At 46.9% G+C, this 23272-nt stretch overlaps 1 protein-coding gene across 9 annotated transcripts in view; it reads left to right on the top strand.

The window, feature by feature from the left end:
- Positions 1 to 23272, top strand: part of LOC140427034 (rap guanine nucleotide exchange factor 6-like) — a 541878-nt gene that overhangs the window by 420278 nt on the left and 98328 nt on the right. For all 9 annotated transcript variants that reach the window (XM_072512459.1, XM_072512462.1, XM_072512456.1 and 6 more), the window contains 5 exons: positions 951 to 1103; positions 6170 to 6334; positions 6583 to 6690; positions 7842 to 8045; positions 10637 to 10745. In XM_072512459.1, coding sequence (XP_072368560.1) covers positions 951 to 1103; positions 6170 to 6334; positions 6583 to 6690; positions 7842 to 8045; positions 10637 to 10745 — 739 coding nt within the window. The remainder of the gene's footprint in view (positions 1 to 950; positions 1104 to 6169; positions 6335 to 6582; positions 6691 to 7841; positions 8046 to 10636; positions 10746 to 23272) is intronic.

Here is a 23272-nt window from a genome sequence, read left to right as displayed (position 1 = left end):
TATTACCTAATTGGGGGTTCGCTAAGCCTCACTTAGCATTGGATACCCTGAAGCCTCAGGGGGATACAAGCACCAAGCAGTGTGACGCTGAATGATAGCGATGGAAACTTCTCGATTTGGTGCCTGGTCTATGCTGAATTAGCCATGTAATGATGGGTGTCCGAAGTAAACCTCAGAGGCTGTGGGCTATAGTTGGCTATTGTCGCTCTGATTCCAATTCGGTGACATCTGTTGAAATGGATATCTAAGGACAGAATCAGATTAGTTTGTAACCTTCCCATCCTGTCTAAATTAGTGGTCTGCTAAAATGAATTACCTGAACTTGTAAGTGAACAGTGACCACTTTGAGGCTCTAGAAGCCAGTTATTATTAAGCAGCATGAATTAACATCTTGAGGAAAAGATGGAAGAACATTGATTGATTTTTATAACTTTCACATGGTACAGTCTCACTTGTACACACAGGCAATTTTTCCATTTTTAAATGTTCATGTTTATTGATCATCATTATAAGATGACCAGTGAAAGTTTTGTGATGCCCTTTGTGCTAAATGTTCTGACATGGTGTGATGTGCTTTATTTATTTTGTTGTGAAATCTGAAATGGTTGCCAGAGAGCACACAGGTTACAGGAAAACTATGATTTCTCTATTGGTATCCTAGACTAATCTTGTCAGGTTTTATGTGCTCCAATAATCATCAGAATGAAACATGTGGGAAGTCTGTCAAGACATAGCTGCTTCCACTTCCACTCTATTGTACCACCCAAAAGAAAAAGGCATGCAATTTTATAATTATTACTATCTTTATGTAGGAAATCTTAAACTAATGTCACTCATTGTACCTGTGTAAAACTAAGTATTCTTGGGGCTCTACCTTTTTGAAAAAAATGTTACTTTATAGAATGTGTTCAATCTAACCATTTTTGGTCTCTTGTTCTACTTTATGACAGTTTGTAAGTATAGCTCAACAGGATTACTGCAGAATTCTGAATCAAGTAGAGAAGAACACTCACAAGGTTGAGGAAGAAGGGGAGATAGTAATGGTGAAAGAGCATAGAGAACTGGACCGTAGTGGAACAAGGAAAGGACACATAGTTATAAAGGTAGGTTGAGTGAAACATTGGATTGTTGCAATTAATGTGTTTCTCTGTTTTCAGATAAAACTATTCCTCCCTTATTTTCTGAAACCATTACTACTATTAACCTTCCCAAATGCAAAGTTACAGATGTTTTGCATGATTTCACTGAAGCACTTAGTCTTGTTATACCAAGGAAACAAAATGTTACGATCCCCCTACAAATTAAAAGTAACTTTGACTGGACGTTGCTTGATTGGCAACAAATATTCTAAACTACTGGAAAGATCAGCCATATTAATGCTTTGACATGACTGATAACCCAATAGCACAACAAGGCATATCCATTACAATACGTTTTTCACATGATTCCATTCTTCCCTCTCCCTCGACCCCGCCGCCCGGCCGCATTCCTTGCTCCCAAATGAGTTCGAAAAACTGTTGAAAAGCTGCGTTGGAGCTACTACTTTTGGCAAAGCTGTACACCCATATGTTAAGTGAGAAGACGAGAGTTGAATAAGAAAATAAACAGTTGAAAGAACAGCTAATTATCCTTCAGGATCAGATTCAAATGCCATCTATTAACCTTCAGCAACTTGATGGAATAAAGGATACCTGGTGCAGCAGAATGGCAGAACCAGCTTAATCAGACACTGGTAAATTTCAGAAACCTCAAGACGAAGATCTTGAGCTAAGTCACTATTACAATCATGGGAGTCCCAAAAAGGTTAGAAGCAAATTAGTTTATTCCAAAGTAAATGAAAGTCGCAAAGCAGCGAGAGTACAACTAGTCCCAGCCGGGACCATCCGAAGGTGCTGGTTCCTTTCCTGGACAGATTTTATCGGGCGATTTTAACAAACCCCTCTGTTGGGCCTCTGCCCCTCAGTGGACCAGCTTGTCTTCCACGAGCCCCACGAGGAGATCAATGGTGTCTTCTCCGTGGGTCTTGTGGAGGTTATAACAGCAGCGCAATGGGAAAACCTGTTGAAGGACCTTGGCACTCTACAAGGATTCCTCAGGAATATCACAAAGTGAAAATTAATACATTTATTGCCACTCTGAAAGAATTAATGAGCTAGTGTTCAGAAAAGACTCCGGAATGTTCAATATTTTGGGAGGAAACTGAAAAGTCCAAGACTGAGGCCGCAGCACTGAATGAAGCAGTTGCACATTTGGTAGGAACCCTGGAAAAACATTACGTTTCCAAAGAGCTACACGAAGAGGTGAAAATCAAGTACATAGAATGGCACAAAAGCGTAGAAGAGCGTAAGGTATTTCAAAAATAATTAGCAGATGTGTTTTGACAGAATGGGAGCTTGAAAAGTAGGACAAAGAAATTATACTCACCATCGACAACGAAATGTAGAGGTGAGCATACCACTAAACCTTCTTCTAACCACAGGAATGCTCTTCCTCAGTTTCAATGGGCTTCAAGACTGCTTCCACAGAGAAGAAGCAGAGCCAAGGAGACAAATGTTGTGTTTGTCCACCCTGGAAGAAACAATCACACAAACTATGGATTAGCGCAACAGCCAAACTGAACAGGCGCAAGCCAACATAAAGCAATGGAAGAAAAGAATGAAAGTATACCTAAATGCCAGTTCAACTGAAAGCCAACAGCAAGAACAAGAACTGACAGAGTCTACCACTCCTCTGACAAGATGGCGAGTAAGAAGTGGAATGGTCAGGCCTCCAGGCCACCTTAACCACTAACTTCAAGGACTTGGAAGGGGGTAGAAGGGGTGGTAAGAATGTTATTAATGTATTACTTTGATAGCAATAATGCTGGAATAGCATTAAGGTTGTAACAATAAAGTAAATGCAGAAGGTTTACAACCGTGTAAAACTTGAAGTAAACTAATGAAACTCTATACCATGAGATATTACAATCATGGTATATATGTACATGTACATACAGGGTTAATGTAGGACTCACTGGGGTACCACCCACGCAGTGATAAATGAAGGCAAATGACCCAGACCTTGGATCATGTGGTGTTGGACAGAGCTATGTTAAGACCTAGAGATGGAGATAGCACCATGTATAGATTTCATAGAATTTACAGTGCAGAAGGAGGTCATTCGGCCCATCGAGTCTGCACCGGATCTTGGAAAGAGCACCCTACCCAAGGTCCACACCTCCACCCTATCCCCATAACCCAGTAACCCCACCCAACACTAAGGGCAATTTTGGACACTAAGGGCAATTTATCATGGCAAATCCACCTAACCTGCACATCTTTGGACTGTGGGAGGAAACCCACGCATACACGGGGAGGATGTGCAGACTCCGCACAGACAGTGACCCAAGCCGGAATCGAACCTGGTACCCTGGAGCTGTGAAGCAATTGTGCTATCCACAATGCTACCGTGCTGCCCGGATGTGCATGTGCTCTTTCATGTATGTATGGGCATGTGCCCTTTCATGTATGTATGTTTACAAGAATAGACTTTATGGACATGGGAGGAAAAGGAAAACTCCTTCGTCCTTGGCCGCGCAGACCTCCAGGGGTCCACTCCCCCCCCCCCCCCCCCCCCCCCCCCATCTGGCCCATGAACTTCCACAAGGCCCTGGCCGCTGCCAGCCTCTTTCCTGACCTGGACTTGGAACGATCCAAGCTCGGATCCAAGACAGTATTAAGGTCCCCTCCCATTATCAGGTGACTTATCTCCATGTCCGGGATCCTACCCAACATGTGCCTCATGAAGTCCGCATCGTCCCAGTTCGGGGCATGTACATTCACTAACACCACCCAGGCCCCCTGCAGCTTGCCATTCACCATTGTATACCTGCCTCCCTTGCCCACCACGATGCTCCCTGCCTCAAATGCCACTCGTTTACTGACCAAAATGGCCACTCCTCTGGTCTTGGATTCTAACCCCGAGTGAAACACCTGTCCCTCCCATCCTTTCCTCAGCCTCGTCTGGTCAGCAAGCTTTAAGTGCGTCTCTTGCAACATGGCCACGTCCGCCTTCAACCCCTTCAAATGCGAGAACACGCGGGACCGTTTGCCGGCCCATTCAGGCCCCTCACGTTCCTGGTCGGGGGGGTTGACCACCCCCCCCCCCCCCATCCCACCGACTAGCCATCTCCCTTTTTCGGCCCGCCGCGTGCCCCCGCCTCCCTCCACCGGCTCTCCCCTCGGCGGCCACCCCGCCCGACTCTCCATCCATACCCCTCACCTGGCACCCCTTCAGTCAGCAAAGCAGCACCCCTTCCCTTCCCCCCCCCCGCTCCTTCCCTGCCAAGCATCCACTTAGCCCTGGTTTCCCCCACATTGTGCTTCCATGAGTCAGCTCACCCATGCTGACCCCGACCGCTCCCGCCTCTATATACCAACCCTTAACTTGTTGCTTCCTTCGGGCCACCCTGCCCCTCTCCCTCGCAGGGGAGAGGGGCAAGCGCCATCTGGGACCTCACTATGCACCGGACAACCCGTCCCGGGCGTTTCCCACCCCCGAGCACCGAACACCTGGAAAACAAAACGCCTGGAAAACAAACAACAAAACCACCAACCAAACTAGGGCTGACAAGCCCATAAACTAATGCTTTATCTGCCGTCCTCCGCTCGGTCCCTCCCCACCCGCACATTTCACCCCCATAAAACTGTCCCTTAGTTCAGGTCCAGCTTCTCCTGCCTGATGAACGACCACGCCTCGTCCGGCGTATCAAAATAGTGATGCCTGTCCTGGTATGTTACCCACAGTCTCGCCGGGTGCAGGAGCCCAAACTTCACCCCTTTACTGTGAAGGACCGCGATTTGCCCGGTTGAAACCTGCACACCGCCTCGCCAGCTCATCTCCCAGGTCCTGGTAAATTCGGATCTCGCCGTTCTCCCACTTCTCCGCTCTTTCTTCGCCCACCGCAGGACTCGCTCCTGGTCTGCCAAGCGCTGAAACCGTATCACCATCGGCCTCGGTGGCTCGTTTACCTTCGGCTTTCTGGTGAGAATCCTGTGCTCCCCATCCAGCTCCTTGGGCCGCGGGAAGGCCCCCACGCCCATCAACGTCCCCAGCATTGTGGCCACGTATGTGTTCGCGTCTGCCTCCTCCGCTCCTTCAGGAAGGCCTAGGATCCGCAGATTATGGCTCCGAGACCTACACTCCAGGTCATCCAGCCTCTCCTGCCATCTCTTATGGAGCGGCTCGTGCGCCTCCACCTTCACCGCCAGGCCCAGGATCTTGTTCTCATTCTCTGCCACCTTCCTCCTCACCTCCTTGATCTCCTTCTCCTGCGCCTTCTGGGTCACCACAATTCTTTCCATGGAGGCCAGCATCTCCGTTTTCAGCTCCATGAAGCAGTTTTTAAGGAGCTCCTGCTGTTCTCTGGCCCACTGGGCCCACACCTCCCGATCTTCTCCGGCCGCCATTTTGTCCTCCCGGACCTTCTCGACCTTCTTCCCCGCGTTCGCGCGTCTGCCGGCTCTGGTCCTGGTTCTCCCCATGCACAACCGGGGGGAACCTCTCCCACGTCTTTTCCTGCGCCGGTCCCTCCCGTCAATTACCGCCGCCGCTCCTTTTAGCGGCCCGAAAAATCGATCCCGGTGGGAGCTGCCAATCGCGTGACCTAGCGGGCCATGGCTGCTACCGGAAGTCAATGTATTCATTGTTGTACATACAGCAAGATGCTGATTGCAGGTTGGGAGTATGATTGACTTGCATTTCTCAAGACTTTGAATTAGCTTGACCATGTCACCTACTCTAAACAAGATAGTGGCATTCTTGTCTTCAAATGTGCATACGTCTATGCTGACAGGAAGCCAAAGTCGAGCTCAGATCATTTTTATTAAAACAGTGAGGAAATAGAAGGTGTTGGTGCATAAGGTTTCTCTGTTGAGTGAGGAACCATCCCCATAAACAAACTGTATTTGTTTCCGAGTAGAAAGACTGAAAACATGGTTGCCTGGTAATATAGATGTACCCAAATGGTTTTGCAGTGTGTTAACTGAAAGCCAGTCTTATCTAGAGTGAACACCAATTTTTATTGGCTGAACCTGAGAGTTGTTTGCAAATTTACCAAGAAGAAGAGTTTTCACCTAATATAAATAGGAGTAACTGAATTGATTTCAATAGTGTTGCATTACTTTTTCAGGGAACACCAGACAGGCTTATTCGGCATCTAGTTGAAGAACATTCCATTGTGGATCCCACGTACATAGAGGATTTCTTGTTAACATGTAGAACATTTCTATCGGGACCTATGGAAGTTGGAGAGAAATTACTGGAGTGGTTTAACGTTGATAGCCTGAGGGACAAGGTCAGTCTGACGAATCTTATCAATTTCCAATAATTGAAAGTAAAAAGATGGATATTTGAAGACTAATTTTTTTCTTTTGCTTGTGTAAACTGCCATTTTGTGTGGCTCTATGTCTTAAAATTGACAATGATATGCAGTAGCCAACAGTTAATTAAAATACGCAAATAAGTTTATTTCAAACTTAGTAGCATGCTTTGGACCTCACATTTGTGTGCTATAATTCTGAATTCCAAATAATCTTGTTTTAGGTCACACGAGTCGTGCTCTTGTGGGTGAACAATCACTTCAATGATTTTGAAGGAGATCCTGCCATGACCAATTTTCTGGAGGAATTTGAAAATAAGTTAGAAACTGCGGTAAGTATACAAACTGCAGTAGTACATCAAAGATTTTGGTGCATCAATAAATGTTTTGGCATGATGCAAAGGCAAGTATAAAAGTGTCCACTAGTATGATAAAAACAGCAAATATAATTTCAAATTCAACACAACAATTTAACTACATCAACAAAATGACCATGTGACCAATGGAGAATAGATTAAATTTGAAAATTAATATGGAATGAATGTGGTGTGGGGATTAGTGGTTATATGGCTTATGAAGTATATAAACTGGAGTAATTTTAGAAAAATAGTTGGTTATAGAACCGACACATGGTTCCAAGCAAGCATGTTCATTGCCTGCAAGCCAATTGCATTTCCCCATTGTTATCTTTCCTGATATTTCTGGCACTTCAGTTATGCAATTCATAAGGCACAGGTGAGCAATGAACTGCTCAGGCTTCAGTTTTACAATTCATCATGGCACTAAACCTGGGCAATATTGCTGCCTTTTATATGATTCCTAGCTGTCCATTGTTTTTCTATATACTTTCAACAGAATGTTATTAATCTGTTGTATATTAGTTATGATCAAATTGATGAGATAATGTAGGACACCTCCAACAATATATTTACCCTGCATTCATTTTCAACTATTCTCTTGTTCATGTTGTTGGTGTAGTATACTTGTGATGCTGCGTGTTATATTTATTCTTTTTTTAAAAATTGAAGGGACCTAATGGCAACAATACACTGCAAAGTTTTTATCATAATAGTCATTGCTTTCGTGCATTGCTTTACCTCATGCCAAAATATTTACTGAGGTGTAAAGTGTCTCAGATACTTTTGCCTTATTATTCATTATTACCTGGATAAAAATCACACGTTTGAATATAAGTTTAACCTGTCTTGATCAGTGGTGTCTACGTAACTGTCACTGTTGAGATTTAAACCAGTGAAAATGGAATTAAAGTAAATCAATATTAATTACATATAATTGGTTGATTTTGAAATCATAATTTACTTCTGAGTTTCGGATAAGCATTATAAATCATTCATTCTGAAACCGTTGTTGATTCAAATACTTTGATTAGAGTGATGGCTGACAATCACTTCCAATTGTTCATTGCTTTTTATTGTAAAATATGTGTAGTATTACTGTACAGTCTATATTCTTTTTATTGCAGAAAATGAAAGGTCACCTCAGGTTGTTGAATATTGCTTGTGCTGCTAAAGCCAAATGGAGGCAGATAACTTTGCTGAAACCGTCCAGAGAGTCCCCTTTGTACTTTAATCTGCTTGGTGGCAGTGAGAGAGGATTTGGTATGTTTGTGGAAAGTGTGGAGGCAGGCAGCAAAGCTGCTGAGGCTGGACTCAAGCGAGGTGACCAGGTAAAAATTACTGCGTTTGTAAATACAATTGTTTGTGACAGTTGAACACTTTGCAAGCTTGGGCTTTTTGAAATTTGCATGCATAATTGTTTGTGCGATTTGCGAAATATAAAGTGTGCATTTGTGCATTAAGTGTACATCTGTCCACTGCGTAAAAAATCAACATATATTATATGAAATTGCTTAAACTCTGGGTGGAATGTTTGTTTTTTTGCACAGTGTTGGCTGAGGCGAGAAAGTCAGCGTGCAGCACAGCCGGCTTTTCTTGCCACATTGTGCAGCACTCTGTGCAGAAGAAATCTATAGGTAAATAAAAGCAAATTACTGCGGATGCTGGAACCTGAAACAAAACGAGTAAATGCTGGACAATCACAGAAGGCCTTACAGCATCTGTGGAGAGAGAAGGGAGCTAACATTTTGAGTCTGGATGACTCTGTCAAAGCTCAAAATTCAAAGAAATCTGCAGGAATGGCCCCCGCAGCCCCGCTGATGGTGCAGAGCCAGAATAAAATGGGAATTCAGAGATCAGGGCCCTCTTTTTAAAAGGAGCCTTCATTTCTGATAAGAAATGGAGACCCCCCGCCCCATGCACACACAGATCTTGCCCACAAGTACTCACGGGGATCCCTTCCCAACACACAGAAAAGGAACCCCCCCACCAACCACCACCAATGGAACTCAGCACTATATCCCTGGCACTGCTTGGGGGCAGGGTACTGCCTAGTTATTTTCCTCTTTCCCTCTGGGGACTATACTTACTTGTGCTTCCTTGGCTGGTTCTCTTTGCCTACTTCACATTTTTCAAAGCCTGTTGTAAACCTCACTGATGGGACGTCACATCAATGAGGTCGAAGTTCCTAATATGAGGGGAATGATGTGTCGGGAAGCCCTTTAATGAAATGTTAATTTCATTATGTCACCATTGAGGGGCGGGGAAGGTCAGAAAGCGAGATCCCGCCAATGTGATTCGTGCTTTCTGACTCTCACGATATTTTGTGCCCATGTGACCATTTACAAAATCACAGCATTTGTCAGTAGTGGCAGAGTTCATATCGGTCCTCCCTCTGAGTTGTTAGGTTCCAGCTTCAAATCCTACTCCAGGACTTGATCACAAAAGTTGAGGCTCAAGGGCTGCTGCACTGATGGAGATGCTGTCTTTTGGATGAGACAGTAAGCTGAGGCCCTGCCTGCCCCCTCGGGTGGATGCAAAAGGTCCATTGCACTGTTTTGAAGAAGAGAAGGGAAGTTATCCCCAGTACCCTGGTCAATATTTATCTCTTGGTCAGTATCACAAAACAAGATTCTTGGGTCGTTATTACATTGCTGTTGTGCAAATTTGCTACTACATTTCTTATATTCCAACAAAGACCATACTTCAAAAGTGCTTAATTGGCTGTAAAGTGCTTTGAGATGGCCAGTGGTCATGAAAAGCACGATGTAAATGTTCGTATTTGACCTGACTAACCATGTATATTCGACCTGATTCAGGCAAGGCACATCAATATGTGTTTACAGATTTGTTCAGTTCAGAAAACGCACTCAACATTTATTTGAGTCCCAAGTGATTGCTGAGGCATTTGTTTACCTTAGATTCCCTTTTTAAAGTTTATCTGCAAGTGTTTGTATGAAATATGGGAGCCAAGATATGAAACAAAGAAAGAATCATAGAATTCCTGCAGTGCAAAAGGAGGCCATTCAGCTCATCGAGTCTACACCAACCCCCTGAAAGAGCACCCCACCTAGGCCCACTCTCCCGCCCTACCACTGCAACCCCACCTAACCGGCACATCTTTGGACACGAAGGGGCAATTTAGCATTGCCAGTCCACTTAACCTGCTCATCATTTGGACTGTGGGAGGAAACCAGAGCACATTGAGGAAACCCACGCAGACATGGGGAGAAAGTGCAAACTCCACACAGTCACCCAATGCCGGAATTGAACCCAGGTTCCTGGTGATGTGAGGCAGCAGTGCTAAACACTGTGCCAGCATGCGTTACACAAAATTCAACTGTCACATCAACCTTCATCAAGCACACAAATCTTTGCCATCTGGTTTTGAATACTCGCAGCTTAAACATCATGCCTTACTATACCTTGCTCAGACAGTGCATCAGTCCAACCTTAGATGAGACAATTCACCTCCCATTTTTTTGCTCTACCATCACAGCAGATGTATCTAATTTTTAGCTGAACCATATGAACCAGAAAATCACAAGGATCAATCACTTCTACAGAGCTAGTTAATCTTGGTCAGGACAGTTGTATCAATTTTATAATTAACCTCAACACCTAGGGCGAGAAAGGGAAGGGCTGTTCAGGAAATCCAACTGGAAAAATCCATGTGTAAGTTGGGTGTGGGCATTGGTGTGGCAGTGGGTTGGGGGAGTGATATTGGCGAGATGAGGGAGGTTGAGGCTCAGCGACTTGAGCCAACATTTAATATTCAGACACATGGTTACACTGGAGATAGATGGTTGTCAGTGGCTTGATTGCCATAGTGACTGTACAGCAAACATTCAAACCTACAAGGTGTGCTTTGATTCAGTCTTTCCTATTGAAATCTTCAAAATATGTGACATAATTATTTCAGATTATGGAAGTAAATGGACAGAACTTTGAGAATATCCAGTACACAAAAGCGCAAGAAATTCTGAGGCATAACACACATCTGTCTATCACGGTGAAAACTAACATATTTGGTAAGTACAATCAAACATTCATTAATGGGGCAAGTCATGTGTGATGTGAGAGTTAGTGAGTTGGCATCATCATAAAAGTACTAAATACTTTCTTCATGGGCCTAAATAACAAATACAATTTACTATCGTGCATTTCGTATGGCTGCTAAGACATGCACTAAAATTTCCATGTACCAATGACAAGACTAATGAAGAGGTACCTGAAATAGCAAGAGTAAAAAGTATTCTAAAATGTGGTGCCCAGAAAAGGAAATGTTTGTATTTTGGCCATTTGATCAGTGCTGAAAAGCTGCAGAGATCTCTCCGCGAGGGCAAAGTGGAGGGCAGAACAAAGAGGAATCAACCTAGGCATAGTTGGATGACGGAAGTCGCAGAGTGGTTGCAGATGAGTTACAGTGGATGAGTGAAGATGGCACAAGACGGACGAATGTGGCATTACATGATAGTAGATCTCCTGGCAAGAAAGAAACAAGGCAGCAGTAGCATGTCCACAGCATGTCCACAGGATGTCCCAAAGGGTTACATTTCAAATGTGCTACTTTGGCAGTATATTCACTGCTTTACGGTTGCAGTCTCTGCTCAGTATTCGCATTCAACTTTGTGTCACGAGATTGAGCACTCAAATCTCACTTCAGAGACTTGAGTGTAAAATCATGGCAGATGCTATTGTGCAGTAATAAGGGTGTGCCACTCTGTCAAAGGATGCTACCTTTTTGATGTTAAACTGCGACGCTGTCTACCCACTCAAGGTGGATAAGACCATAAGACATAGGAGCAGAATTAGGCTACTCGGCCCATCGGGTCTGCTCCACCATTCAATCATGACATGACTGGTATATTTTTCATCCCCTGTCCCCTGCCTTCTCCCCATAATCCCTAATCTCCTTATTGGTCATAAACCTATCTATTTCTGTTTTAAAGACACTCATTGATTTGGGCTCCACAGCCTTCTGCAGCAAAGAGTTCCACAGATTCACCACCCTCTGGCTGAAGAAATTCCTCGTCCCTTTAGTCCCCTTAGAACTGTGGTTTCACAGCGCCAGGGTCCCAGGTTTGATTCCCCGCTGGGTCACTGTCTGTGTGGAGTCTGCACATTCTCCCCGTGTCTGCGTGGGTTTCCTCCGGGTGCTCCGGTTTCTTCCCACAGTCCAAAGACATGCAGGTTAGGTGGATTGGCCATGATAAATTGCCCTTGGTGACCAAAAAAAAAGGTTAGGAAGGATTATTGGGTTACGGGGATAGGGTGGAAGTGAGGGCTTAAGTGGGTCGGTGCAGACTCGATGGGCCGAATGACCTCCTTCTGCACTGCATGTTCTATATGTTCTAGTCTGAGATTGTGTCCTCTGATTCTAGTTTTTCCTATGAGTGGAAACATCCTCTTCACGTCCACCCTATCCAGGCCACGCAGTATCCTGTAAGTTTCAATAAGATCCCCCTTCATCCTTCGGAACTTCAACGAGTACAGACCCAGAGTACTCAACCGTTCCTCATACGACAAGCTCTTCATTTCATTCCACGGATCATTCTTGTGAACCTCCTCTGGACCCTTTCCAAGGCCAGCACATCCTTCCTTAGATACAGGGCCCAAAACTGCTCACCATACTCCAAATGGGGTCTGACCAGAGCCTTATGTAGCCTCAGAAGTATATCCCTGGTCTTGTATTCTAGCCCTCTCGACATGAATGCTAACATTGCATTTGACTTCCTAACTGCCGACTGAACCTGCACGTTAACCGTCAGAGAATCATGACCAAGGACTCCCAAATCCCTTTGTGCTTCTGATTTCCTAAGCATCTTCCCATTTAGAAAATAGGCTATGCCTCCATTTCTCCTTCCAAAGTGCATAACCTCGCACTTTTCCATATTGTATTCTATCTGCCACTTCTTTGCCCACTCTCCTAGCCAGTCTAAGTCCTTCTGAAGCCTGCATGCATCCTCGATATTACCTGCCCCACTACAGATCTTTGTATCATTTGCAAACTAAGCAACCTTGCCTTCAGTTCCTTCCTCCAGATCATTAATGTATATTGTGAAAAGTTGTGGTCCCAGCACTGACCCCTGAACAAAACCACTAGTCAATGGCTGCCATCCTGAAAAAGACCTTTTTCTCCCCACTCTCTGCCTTCTGCCAATCAGCCAATCCTCTATCCATGCCAGGATCTTACCCTGAACACCATGGGCTCTTAACTTATTTAACAGTCTCCTATGCGGTACCTTGTCAAAGGCCTTCTGGAAATTTAAATAAATCACATCCGCTGGTTCTCCTTTGTCTAACTTCCTTGTTACTTCCTCAAAGAACTCTCACAGGTTTGTCAGACGTGACCTCCCCTTGACGAAGCCGTGCTGACTCAGTCCTATTTTATCATGCATTTCCAAGTACTCCGCGATCTCGTCTTTTTTTTAAAATATATTTTATTCAAGATTTTTTGGCCAAACATAACAGTACATAGTTTTTCTTTTAAACAACAATAAAGCAATATAAATAACAGTGGCCAGTTTTAAACAAGTAAATAAATAATATATAAACAAAAGCAAAACTAAATGGCAACTGCCTTGTCAAAAATAGTTACTCTCCAAAGATACAATCCAACAGTCCAATATACATTACCTATAACGAATGTCTATACATATACAATGACATCCCTAAGAGCCCGCCCGGATCCTCCTCCCCCCCCCCCCCGGGTTGCTGCTGTTGTCTTTCTTTCTTTTCATTCCCTCTATCATTCTGTGAGGTAGTCGACGAACGGTTGCCACCGCCTGGTGAACCCTTGAGCCGAACCCCTTAATACGAACTTGATCCGTTCTAACTTTATAAACCCTGCCATGTCGTTTATCCAGGTCTCCACGCCCGGGGGTTTGGCTTCCTTCCACATAAGCAATATCCTGCGCCGGGCTACTAGGGACGCAAAGGCCAAAACATCAGCCTCTCTCGCCTCCTGCACGCCCGGCTCTTCTGCAACCCCGAATATAGCCAACCTCCAGCTTGGCTCGACCCGGACCCCCACCACCTTCGAAAGCACCTTCGCCACCCCCACCCAGAACCCCTGTAATGCCGGACATGACCAGAACATGTGGGTGTGATTCGCTGGGCTTCTCGAGCATCTCCCACACCTATCCTCTACCCCGAAAAATTTACTGAGCCGTGCTCCAGTCATATGCGCCCTGTGTAGAACCTTGAATTGTATCAGGCTTAGCCTGGCACACGAGGATGACGAGTTTACCCTACGTAGGGCATCAGCCCACAGCCCCTCCTCAATCTCCTCCCCCAGCTCTTGCCATTTCCCTTTCAGCTCATCTACCATGATCTCCCCCTCGTCCCTCATTTCCCTGTATATGTCCGACACCCTACCATCCCCCACCCATGTCTCTGAGATCACTCTATCCTGCACCTCCTGCGTCGGGAGCTGCGGGAATTCCCTCACCTGTTGCCTCGCAAAAGCCCTCAGTTGCATATACCTAAATGCATTCCCTTGGGGCAACCCATATTTTTCCGTCAGCGCTCCCAGACTCGCAAACGTCCCATCTACGAACAGATCTCTCAATTGTACTACCCCAGCTCTTTGCCATGCTCCAAATCCCCCATCCATTCTCCCCGGAACAAACCTATGGTTATTTCTTATCGGGGACCGCACCGAGGCTCCCATCCTTCCCCCATGCCGTCTCCACTGCCCCCAAATTTTTAATGTTGCCACCACCACCAGGCTTGTAGTGTATTTCTTCGGTGAGAACGGCAACGGTGCCGTCACCATTGCTTGTAAGCTGGTCCCCTTGCAGGACGCCCTCTCCAATCTCTTCCACGCCGCTCCCTCCCCTTCTCCCTTCCACTTACACACCATTGAAATATTGGCGGCCCAGTAATAATCATTTAGGCTCGGTAGTGCCAACCTTCCCCCCCCTATCCCTACTACGCTGCAAGAACCTCCTCCTCACTCTCGAGGTCTTCCCGGCCCACACAAAACTCATAATGCTTTTCTCAATTCTCTTTTAAAAAAAGCCTTCGTGACCATCACCGGGAGGCACTGAAACACAAAGAGGAATCTCGGGAGAACCACCATTTTAACCGCCTGCACCCTACCCGCCAGTGACTGGGACACCATGTTCCATCTCTTGAAGTCCTCCTCCATCTGTTCCACCAATCGTGTTAAATTAAGCTGGTGCAAAGTTCCCCAATTCTTGGCTATCTGAATCCCCAAGTATCGGAAGTCTCTTGTTACCTTCCTCAGCGGTAAATCCTCTATTTCCCTGCTCTGCTCTCCCGGATGCACCACAAACAACTCACTTTTCCCCATGTTCAATTTATACCCCGAAAACTCCCCAAACTCCCCAAGTATCCGCATTATCTCTGGCATCCCCTCCACCGGGTCCGCCACATACAACAACAAATTATCCGCATACAGAGATACCCGGTGTTCTTCTCCTCCCCTAAACACTCCCCTCCACTTCCTGGAACCCCTCAGTGCCATGGCCAGGGGCTCAATCGCCAGTGCAAACAATAACGGAGACAGGGGACATCCCTGCCTCGTCCCTCTGTAAAGCCGGAAATAATCAGACCCCCGTCCATTCGTAACCACACTCGCCATCGGTACCCTATACAGCAGCTGTACCCATCCAATATATCCATCTCCGAAGCCAAATCTCCTCAGCACCTCCCACAGATAATCCCACTCCACTCTATCAAATGCTTTCTCGGCATCCATCGCCACCACTATCTCCGCTTCCCCCTCTGGCGGGGGCATCATCATTACCCCTAGTAACCTCCGTATGTTCGTGTTCAGCTGTCTCCCCTTCACAAACCCAGTCTGGTCCTCGTGTACCACTCCCGGGACACAGTCCTCTATCCTCGTCGCCATTACCTTGGCCAGAATCTTAGCATCCACATTTAAAAGCGAAATGGGCCTATAGGACCCGCATTGCAGCGGGTCTTTTTCCTTCTTTAGGAGGAGCGATATCTTTGCCTCTGACATAGTCGGGGGCAACTGCCCCCTTTCCCTAGCCTCATTAAAGGTTCTCGTCAGAAGCGGGGCCAGCAAGTCCATATACTTCCTATAAAATTCCACCGGGAATCCATCTGGTCCTGGGGCCTTCCCCGCCTGCATGCTCCCAATCCCTTTCACTACCTCCTCCATCTCAATCTGTGCTCCCAGTCCCGCCCTCTCCTGCTCCTCCACCTTAGGGAATTCCAGCTGATCCAGAAAGCACATTATTCTCTCCTTCCCTTCCGGGGGCTGAGCTTTATATAATCTTTCGTAGAATACCTTAAACACCCCATTCACTCTCTCCGCTCCCCGCTCCATCTCTCCCTCCTCGTCTCTCACCCCCCCTATCTCCCTCGCTGCTCCCCTCTTCCTCAGTTGGTGGGCCAGCAACCGGCTCGCCTTCTCCCCTATTCATACTGTACACCTTGTGCCTTCCTCCATTGTGCCTCTGCATTACCCGTAGTCAACAAGTCAAATTCTACATGTAGCCTTTGCCTTTCCCTATACAGTCCCTCCTCCGGTGCCTCCGCATATTGTCTGTCCACCCTCAAAAGTTCTTTCAGCAACCGCTCCCTTTCCCTACCCTCCTGCTTTCCTTTATGTGCCCTAATAGATATCAGCTCCCCTCTAACCACTGCCTTCAACGCCTCCCAGACCACTCCCACCTGAACCTCCCCATTGTCATTAAGCTCCAAAGTACCTTTCAATATACCCCCTCACCCTTAAACATACCCCCTCATCTGCCAATAGTCCCATGTCCATTCTCCAGGGTGGGTGCTGTTCTTTTTCCTCCCCTATCTCCAGGTCCACCCAATGTGGAGCGCGGTCCGAGATAGCTATTGCCGTGTACTCCGTCCCTGTCACCTTCGGGAACAGGGCCCTTCCCAATACAAAAAAGTCTATCCGTGAATATACTTTATGGACATAGGAGAAAAACGAGAACTCCTTACTCCTAGGCCTGCTAAATCTCCAGGGGTCTACTCCTCCCATCTGCTCCATAAAGTCCTTGAGCACCCTAGCTGCAGCCGGCCTCCTCCCGGTCCTGGACCTCGATCTGTCCAGCCCTGGGTCCAGCACCGTATTAAAGTCTCCCCCATTACCAACTTTCCCGCCTCTAGGTCCGGGATATGTCCCAACATTCGCCTCATCAAATTGGCATCATCCCAGTTCGGGGCATATACGTTCACTAGAACCACCGCCTCCCCTTGCAATCTGCCACTCACCATCACGTATCTACCCCCGCTATCCGCCACGATGGTCTTTGCCTCAAACAGTACCCGTTTCCCCACTAATATAGCCACCCCCCTGTTCTTTGCGTCTAACCCCGAATGAAACACCTGCCCCACCCATCCTTTGCGTAGTCTGACCTGGTCTATCAGTTTCAAATGCGTCTCCTGCAACATAACCACACCTGCCTTTAATTTCTTTAGGTGTGCGAGTGCCCGTGCCCTTTTAATCGGCCCGTTCAGCCCTCTCACGTTCCACGTGATCAGCCGGGTTGGGGGGCTCTTTACCCCCCCCCCCCCCTTGTCGACTAGCCATCCCCTTTTTTAATCCAGCTCCTCACCCGGTTCCCACGTAGCCGTATCTCTCCCCGACGGCGCCCTCCCCCCTCGACCACCCCACCCCGTACCAGCTCCCCCTTCTCCCCAGCAGCAGCAACCCAGTTAATCCCCCCCCCCCCCCGCTAGATCCTCTTCTAGCGTAATTGCACCCCCCATGTTGCTCCCAGAAGTCAGCAAACTCGGGCTGACCTCGACTTCCCCCCGTGACCTCGGCCCCCACTGTGCGAGGCCCCCTCCTTTCTGCTTCCCTGTTCCCGCCATGATTACCATAGCGCAGGAACAAAGCCCGTGTTTCCCACTTGGCCCCACCCCTAATGGCCGGTGCCCACAATTCCTCATCCTTCCCCTCCCCCCTCCCCCACGACATGGGGAAGAGAGAAAAGTTACAGGGTCGCAAGATTAACAACTTGAGAAATCATCCCTTTCCCCTTTTTCCCCCCCCTTCACCCCACGTAATCATACCACCGCTTTGTCCCAAACGTTCTTTTCCTGGCCCGCCTATTCCAGCTGCTCCTCCACAATAAATGTCCACGCCTCTTCTGCCGTCTCAAAGTAGTGGTGCTTCCCTTGGTGTGTGACCCACAGTCTTGCCGGTTGCAATATTCCAAATTTGACCTTCCTTTTGTGAAGCACCGCCTTGGCCCGATTGAAACTCGCCCTCCTTCTCGCCACCTCCGTACTCCAATCTTGAAATACGCGGATCACCGCGTTCTCCCACCTACTGTTCCGAGTTTTCTTCGCCCATCTGAGGACCATCTCTCTGTCATTATATCGGAAAAATCTCACCACTATGGCTCGAGGTATTTCGCCAGCCCTCGGTCTTCGCGTCATAACTCGATAAGCTCCCTCCACCTCCAATGGGGCCTCCGATCCCATTAACGAGTGAAGCATCGTGCTCACATATGCCCCGACGTCCGCCCCCTCCGCACCTTCGGGAAGACCAAGAATCCTTAAATTCTTCCTCCTCGCATTATTCTCCAACACCTCCAGCCTTTCCACGCACCTTTTGTGTTGTGCCTCGTGCATCTCTGTCTTCACCACCAGGCCCTGTATTTCGTCTTCATTATCAGCGGCCTTTGCCTTCACGACCCGAAGCTCCTGCTCCTGGGTCTTTTGTTCCTCCTTTAGCCCTTCAATCGCCTGTAATATTGGGGCCAGCAGCTCCTTCTTCATCTCCTTTTTAAGTTCTTCCACACAGCGCCGCAGGAACTCTTGTTGGTCAGGGCCCCATACTAGACGGCCACCTTCCGACGCCATCTTGCTTTGTGCTTGCTTTCCTTGCCGCTGCTCTAGAGGATCCTCCGCAATCCGGCCACTTTCCTCTCCTTTTTCCATCTGTGTCCAGGGGGAATTCCCTTCTGGTTTACCGCACAGTGTTTTTAGCCGTTAAAATTGCCGTTGGGGCTCCTATTAAGAGCCCAAAAGTCCGTTCCACCGGGAGCTGCCGAAACGTGCGACTTAGCTGGTCATCGCCGCACCTGGAAGCCGCGATCTCATCTTTAATAATGGATTCTAAAATCTTACCAATGACCGAAGTCGGGCTAACCGGCCTATAATGTCTTGGGCCTCCCTCCCTTCTTAAACAGTGGTGTTACATTAGCCACTTTCCAGTTCTCTGGGACCCTTCCTGCCTCCAGTGATTCCTGAAAGATCATTACCAATGCTTCCACAGTCTCCTGAGCTATCTCTTTTAGAACCCTGGGGTGTAGTCCATCCGGTCCAGGTGATTTATCCACCTTCAGACATATCAGTTTCCCCAGAACCTTCTCCTTAGTAATGGTCACTGCACTCACCTCTGCCCCCTGGTTCTCCTGGAGCTCTGGCGTCCCACTGGTGTCTTCCACCATGAAGACTGATGCAACGTAACTATTCTGTTCATCTGCCATTTCTTTGTTTTCCTATTATTACTTCCAGCCACGTTTTCCAGTGGTCCAATGACTATTTTTGCCTCTCTCTTACTTTTTAGATATTGAAAAAGACTCTTCCTATCTTCCTTTACATTACTAGCTAGCTTTCACTCATACTTCATCTTCTCCTCCCTTATTGCTTTTTTAGTTGTCCTCTGCTCGCTTTTAAAGGCTTCTCAATCCTCTGGCTTCCCACTAATGCTCGCCAGTTTGTATGCTTTTTCTTTAGCTTTTATGATGTCCTTGGCTTCCCTCGTCAGCCATGGATGCCTTGTCCTCCTCTTAGCATGTTTATTCCTCCTTGGGATAAATTTCTGTTGTGCCTCCCAAATAACCCCCAAAACTCCTGCTATTGCTGTTCCACAGTCTTCCCTGCTAGGCTCCTTTTCCAATCAACTCTGTCCAGCTCCTCCCTAAGGGTTCCTTCACCTTAAGTTCCCCAATCAAGTCTGCCTCATTACACATCACTAAATCCAGAAATGCCTATTCCCTAGTACGCTCTGTCACAAGCTGCTCCAAAAAAACATTTCTTCGACACTCCACAAATTCCTTTTCTTGGGATCGACTAGCAACCTGATTTTCCCAGTCCACCTGCATAATGAATTCCCCCGTGATTATTGTAATATTGCCTTGCATATTAAAAATAACATGGACACTATTCAGATTTCTCTATGATGCCCTGATCATATTTCCCATTTCACCAATAAATATGCAAGTTGTTTGCTTCATTTCTATTTGTGGAACATTGCTTTGTGCAAATTGGACACCACAAAAGAGCAAGTTGCCTGCACAACAGTAAAAACACTCCAGAAATGCCTTATTGCTCTTAGGGCTGTGGAATGACCTGAGTATCTGAAATATGTTTTGTGAATGAAAATTAATTTTTTAGTCTAGAGTATTGTGTTTAATCCAGAATCTGTAATAGTAGTCGGTGGGAATACGTTTAGGAATAGTTTTCACTGCCACCACCCTCGTCAGGAAAAGGGGGAAATTAAAGATGGGAGCCTGCATAAAATCCCACCCAAATAATGATCTCTCCCTGTTTTATGTGTTTCGTTCCTTCGTTTTCTATTATGGTACGTTATGAAGGTAAAAGTATTCTTTTGTTTTGTAAATGTTTTTATTCAGATTTTAATTTTATATAATACACAATAGTGCAAAACAACAAGACCTAGTAAAACGCCTGTACAAACATAAAACCCCGAAACATAGCCCTCCCACTCCCACAGCCTAACCCCTCCCCATTCCCTTCTCTCTCCCCCCCCCCCCTTTACATATTTTCTATCGCTTATTTACATTTGGCTGGTAGCAGCATTGTTACATTGATGCTTAACCATACAAGAAGCAAGTAACAAAGGATCTACTGAGAGTGTTTAGTACAAACTATAGTGCAAGCTGGGACTTAACGTGATTAGTCGCCAATGCCTGGAGAACATATGTGCAGGTTTGGAGGTTGCCTGTTTGCTTTAGACCCCGAGTGGTCGGGGACACGATCCCTCTTCTGTTATTTATGTGTGGCTCCCTGGTATTGAAATATATCAGGGGCATGCTTACAGTCACCCAGGTGTGCCCTTCCTGTTGCTGCTCTGGGCATCCTTCCTGGTCTGTCCTTCCTTCCGCTGCGCCCTTTTGGCCTCTCTGCCCTACTTCCCGTGTTCTGAGTTGTGACTCCTTCCCTTCTCCCCCCTCCTTCCCTTCCCCTTCTTTGTCTATTTTGGTCCCTCCTCCCTTCCCTTATTGGTTGCTGGTTACAAACAAGTCCTCAAACAAGTTGGTAAATTGCTTCCATGTTTAGTGGAAGCCCTCCTCTAATGGCAAATTTGAATTTTTCAATTTGAGGAATTTGGCTCGGTCGGACAGCCAGTCCCTTGGCCTTGGGTGGCGCTGATGATCTCCAGCCGAGCAGGAGTTTCCGGGGGGGCGACTAGGGGGGCAAAGGATAGGGTGTCTCCCTGTGAAGAGTTCTGGCTGTTCTGATACCTCGAAGACCACCACGTTTGGGCACGGCTCCACGCTCACCTCCAAAACCTCGAAGAGCGTGTTCCTTTACCCAACAACTCTGGGACATGACCGGAACATGTGGGTGTGTTGGCCGGATCTCCCTGGCATCGTTTGCATTCATCCTCCACCTCCAGGAAGAACCTGCTCATGCATGTTCTTGTCAAGTGTGCCCTGTGCATTACCTTTAGCTGCATGGGGTTCAAGCCTGCGCATGAGGAGGTGACGTTTTCCCTGTGCCATGCCTCGATCCAGAGTCCTCCCCCTAATTCCATGCTTTTGCCCCTGCACTACGAGGTTTCCCTTTGTCCGGGGTCATCCAAGATGGCCACCGTTGGTTTCTTTGTTCCTGTCGTCGCTATGTGCAACCTATTGCTACCAGCTTCTACCATCCACCCTTCCCCCTTCCTCTGCCCCTGTTGGCTTCTCTTTCCCCTTCGCTCCCTCTATTACTCTCTAACCCCCTCCCCCAATCTGCTGTTTTACCTCCTTCTGCCAGGCCCTCCCTCTCTCTCGGGAGAAGCACTGCAGCCCTCCCTCTCCTCATACCTCTGCTTGCACTTTCGCTCACATGGTGGCTCCCCTACTGGGAGCGTTTCCCTCCTACCCCCCAACTCCTTCCCGCTTCAGTGTCCCTTGTCCTGTCCCCATCTCCCCTGGGATGCTCGGGTGGTCATTGCAGTGAGTGCCCTGGACATGTACATAAAGATAGATCAGGCATGGAAAGACACACAACATCTTTTGTGGTCTGTTTGTGTCCATTACAGCTGTTTTCCCAGCCTGTTTTTCTTAATAAATTCCTCTGTTTCACTCAGCATGTTGAAGTAAAACTCCCTGTTCTTTAATGTTATCCAGAGTTCTGCTGGATAAAGCATCCCAAATCATATTTTGTTTTTGAACAGGGCTGCATGACTCCGTTGACCTCGGCCTGGCACTTGGCCAGATTAGCCCCAATATTCTGGTGTATACGGACCGCACGGCATGGGTGCTCCTCACCCAGTTTAAGATCTGTTCCTTGTCCCGGTATCTGTGGAGCTTTACGATGATTGTTGATGGTAGGTCCCCTGATTTGGACCTTTGCCTGATCTGTGGGTTCTGTCCATATCTAGGGGTTTGGGGAAGCTTTCTCCCCAGACTAATTTTCGCAGCATTTGCGTCTGTTGGGTTCCTGTCCTCTGTGCCTTTGGGTAGTCCTCCGATCCTCAAATTCTGGCGGAAGGGATCTATTCTTCTGGTCCCCGATCTTCCCCTTGAGTGCTCCCTGGGCCGTCACTAATCATGCCACCGCCATTTCTAGTACCGCTATCCGGTCACTCTGGTCAGTTGCAGCTCTTTCCAGTTCCCACACCATGTCTTCTTGGGTGTCCACCCGTCATTCTGTCTTTTCCAAGGCCTCTTTGAAGGGGGCCAAAGCGATTGCCATGGCAGCCTTCACGGTCTCCATGATGCCCTCCTTGATGGAGTCCCTCAGCTTTATGTGCTCCTGTGCCAGGAGATCCATTAGTGGCTGGGCCGGTGCCAGTGGTCCCATCGGTGAACCCTTCCAGTCCGCCATGCTCTGTTCTGTTTCACTCTTTGTGTCTGCCGTATATGTCCTTCTCTTCTGTCTCTTACTACTCCTACTGTTTTTTCTGTTTCTTGGCAGATGAGGGGGCATTTTCTTGGGTGGTTATTGTTTGGATTGTTGAGGATTGCGGCTTTTTTTGTCAGTTTAGTGGTCGCTCTTTGGGTTAAAGGGGCCAAAATTAAGTTTCCAGAGGAGAGCCACCTTTTGCAACTGTTCAGCACATCGCACCACCGGAAGTCCCATGCTATGCAACTTGGGTAAAAGTGTTGTTGAAGAAATTCTGCTTGTGCACACAACCTTTTTTTAAAAAAATATTTTATTGAAAATTTTTGGTCAGCCATCACAGTACATTGTGTATCCTTTACACAATAATATAACAGTATAAATAACAATGACCTGTTTTATAAACAAAGAATAAATAATATATAACAAAAACGAAAACTAAAACTAATTGGCAACTGCCTTGTCTCAGATAAACACTCTCCAAAAATATGATTTAACAGTCCAATATACA

Source organism: Scyliorhinus torazame, chromosome 7 (genome assembly GCF_047496885.1).
Source record: "Scyliorhinus torazame isolate Kashiwa2021f chromosome 7, sScyTor2.1, whole genome shotgun sequence".
Classification (NCBI taxonomy): Eukaryota; Metazoa; Chordata; class Chondrichthyes; order Carcharhiniformes; family Scyliorhinidae; genus Scyliorhinus; species Scyliorhinus torazame.
Note: the sequence above shows the minus strand (reverse complement) of the source record. Positions and strands in the feature narration are given on the sequence as shown.